Genomic DNA, 2,339 nt, shown 5'->3' with positions numbered 1-2,339 from the left:
TCCTTTAATACATGTATTGACTCGATCTCTCATTCAAATGCATCAAGTTTGTATTGGTTCCTTTTATTCATGTTTGCTACCAAGCTGAACAGATGAAGTATTTATTGTCTTATTTAATGGAAATTATATTTAGTAGAATTTGTTTCCATGTCTTTTACTTCTTCTTTTTTGCCATGGAACCAATTGTTGAGGTTTTACATTTTATTACCCACTCTTTGTAACCTTCATACTTCATTGCTTGAAATAGTATTTACATTCTTAAAAAAAAGGAAATTATTAACCAGTACTATAAAGCTCTTTGTCATATGCTCCCGAGCAAAAATCCTGGGCGTAGCCCAGACTGACCCTAGTATATATATAAAATAGAACACAAGAAAATCATAGTTTTGAATATACAAATTTTTAAGTCGGGTACAAATCAGTTCTTATTGGATCGGGTCTATCCGGGTCGGTTCTTGGTCTATTTGGATCGGTTTTTGTCGGATCCGGGTCTATTCGGATATAAAATATTTAGATCCAAAAGATACTTGTAAACTTCCGAGTCGGGTTCAGGTCGGGTATTTTTGGACCTGTATGGGTTTGGGTGGATCGGGTTTCTGTGGTAAGGTTATGTAGTTACCTGATTTCATTAAGGTTACAGATGTCTTTAACGCTGTTTTGTATAATGAAAAGAAATTAGATCCAGTCCGTACCAAATCCAGTCCCGACAATGGCGAATTCCGTAACTCATTGCTTCTCCTCCTCATCCTCTTCATCGCTCTATCCTCCTCCGCCATCTTCATCAGGAAAATCGAGAATCATACCCATCCATTTCCATTGCAGACGACCTTCATCTCCATTCATTTCGAAACTAAACCGAGGTGTTCAGTTCATGTGTGTATCTAGTCGGAGAAGTTACGTATCATCTCTCTCTGCTCACCAAGCTTCTTCACCAGTAAGTACTATACTCTTCCTCTCCTCAGATTCGCCTCCTGATTTTTTAATAAAAATCTTTTGATTTTGCAGACTAATAATGATGTAGAAGCCCTGATTAAAGCTTATAAACAAGCTCTCTCCAACGGAGACGAACTCTCCGTTACGGAAATCGAAACGGTATTTTGCGAAATCGAGAAGGAAAAGAACAGATTCGACCATAAGGTTTTGTCATTATCAATGAAGATAGCTTCAGAGAAGGACACGAAAATCAGGTTGCAGGCTGATTTTGACAATACAAGGAAAAAGCTTGACAAGGATCGGCTTAGCACAGAGTCAAACGCTAAATTGCAAATCATGAAGAGTCTCTTGCCACTCATTGATAGTTTTGAGAGCGCTAGGCAACAGATTAAACCCGATACAGAGATGGAGAAGAAGATCGATACGAGTTATCAGGGAATTTACAGGCAATTCGTTGAAGTCTTGAGACACCTTCGTGTTAAAGCCATTCCAACTTTGGGCAAGCCATTTGATCCTTTGGTAAAGTAAAATAGCTCTTCACATCAGTTGTTGTGGAACGCTTTATAAGTAACACAAGTTTGTATTATTGTTTACCAGTGAGTAATGTTTGTTATTGTGTGTGACGTACCAATATCCTCTATTACTGTTGCAGTTGCACGAGGCTATTTCGCGAGAAGAATCTGAGGCGGTTAAGGTAGGGATGATAACCGAGGAGCTTTACCAGGGGTTTTCTTCTAGGAGATCGGGTTCTGAGACCAGCAAAGGTTAAAGTCTCTCTAGGACCCATCAAGAAGAAAACTGCTTGATCACCTGCTGACGAGACTACACCTTCTGCTTAAGTTGATATGTTTGGAAAGTGGTTCTATGTTTCTTTGTGTTCTAGTCAATTTCTTTTTTTTTTCAATGGTAACACACAAACATGGCTATTTTCTGTTTAGGATGTTCGTTTGCTGCTGAGAGTTGGTTTTACTCTCTTTTTTTTTTCAACCTGAATCATCAGTCAAAATGTCTCCTACAACAATTATGGTTCCAAGATTTTACTCAACCTGATTTATCACTCTTAACACTAATTGCCCACATCCCACCATCAAAGTGTTATTAACGTTAATAGAATCTCTTTTTACTCATTAACATAAAAGTATTAATATTTTGAATTAATAAGACATACACTAGTAAATATTTTAGAAGATTATATTACATGTGCGGATAAAACACATAATGTAATGATAACTTCATTATTATAGTTAATATTTAATTTATAGTTAATAATATAATGATAAATATAATTATTCATTAAAGATACCAAAATTAACTGGTATAGCTTTTAACCTAAAAAGTTCATAGGTAAAAAGTTACTTTCGCAAAAAATAGTATAGTAGATCTTGATTTGCACATCCGAACGGATT

The 2,339-nt window shown here is 36.2% G+C and overlaps 1 protein-coding gene across 2 annotated transcripts; it reads left to right on the top strand.

Moving 5' to 3' along the window:
- The first annotated feature begins 666 nt into the window (after nucleotides 1–666).
- LOC108836322 (uncharacterized) lies at nucleotides 667–1,983 on the top strand. 2 transcript variants are annotated; one of them, XM_018609515.2, is made up of 3 exons: nucleotides 667–934; nucleotides 1,006–1,452; nucleotides 1,586–1,983. In XM_018609515.2, exons 1-3 carry the CDS (start codon nucleotides 710–712, stop codon nucleotides 1,700–1,702), a joined length of 789 nt encoding a protein of 262 aa, XP_018465017.2. In that variant the 5' UTR covers nucleotides 667–709; the 3' UTR covers nucleotides 1,703–1,983. The 2 variants fall into 2 exon arrangements, with proteins under 2 accessions (XP_018465017.2, XP_018465068.2); XM_018609566.2 differs by having other exon boundaries at nucleotides 671–934; nucleotides 1,006–1,457.
- The last annotated feature ends 356 nt before the right edge of the window (nucleotides 1,984–2,339 follow it).

The sequence above is a fragment of the Raphanus sativus genome, unplaced genomic scaffold (assembly GCF_000801105.2).
Source record: "Raphanus sativus cultivar WK10039 unplaced genomic scaffold, ASM80110v3 Scaffold4835, whole genome shotgun sequence".
Lineage (NCBI taxonomy): Eukaryota > Viridiplantae > Streptophyta > Magnoliopsida > Brassicales > Brassicaceae > Raphanus > Raphanus sativus.
This window is presented reverse-complemented; position numbering and strand designations above follow the sequence as displayed.

What these genes read in the sequence shown, in the direction of transcription:
- LOC108836322 (XM_018609515.2), top strand. Translation starts at nt 710, where the DNA reads ATGGCGAATTCCGTAACTCATTGCTTCTCCTCCTCATCCTCTTCATCG. An exon ending in CTCACCAAGCTTCTTCACCA is followed by an intron (nt 935 to 1,005) that starts GTAAGTACTATA and finishes TTGATTTTGCAG; the next exon opens with ACTAATAATGATGTAGAAGC. An exon ending in GCAAGCCATTTGATCCTTTG is followed by an intron (nt 1,453 to 1,585) that starts GTAAAGTAAAAT and finishes TTACTGTTGCAG; the next exon opens with TTGCACGAGGCTATTTCGCG.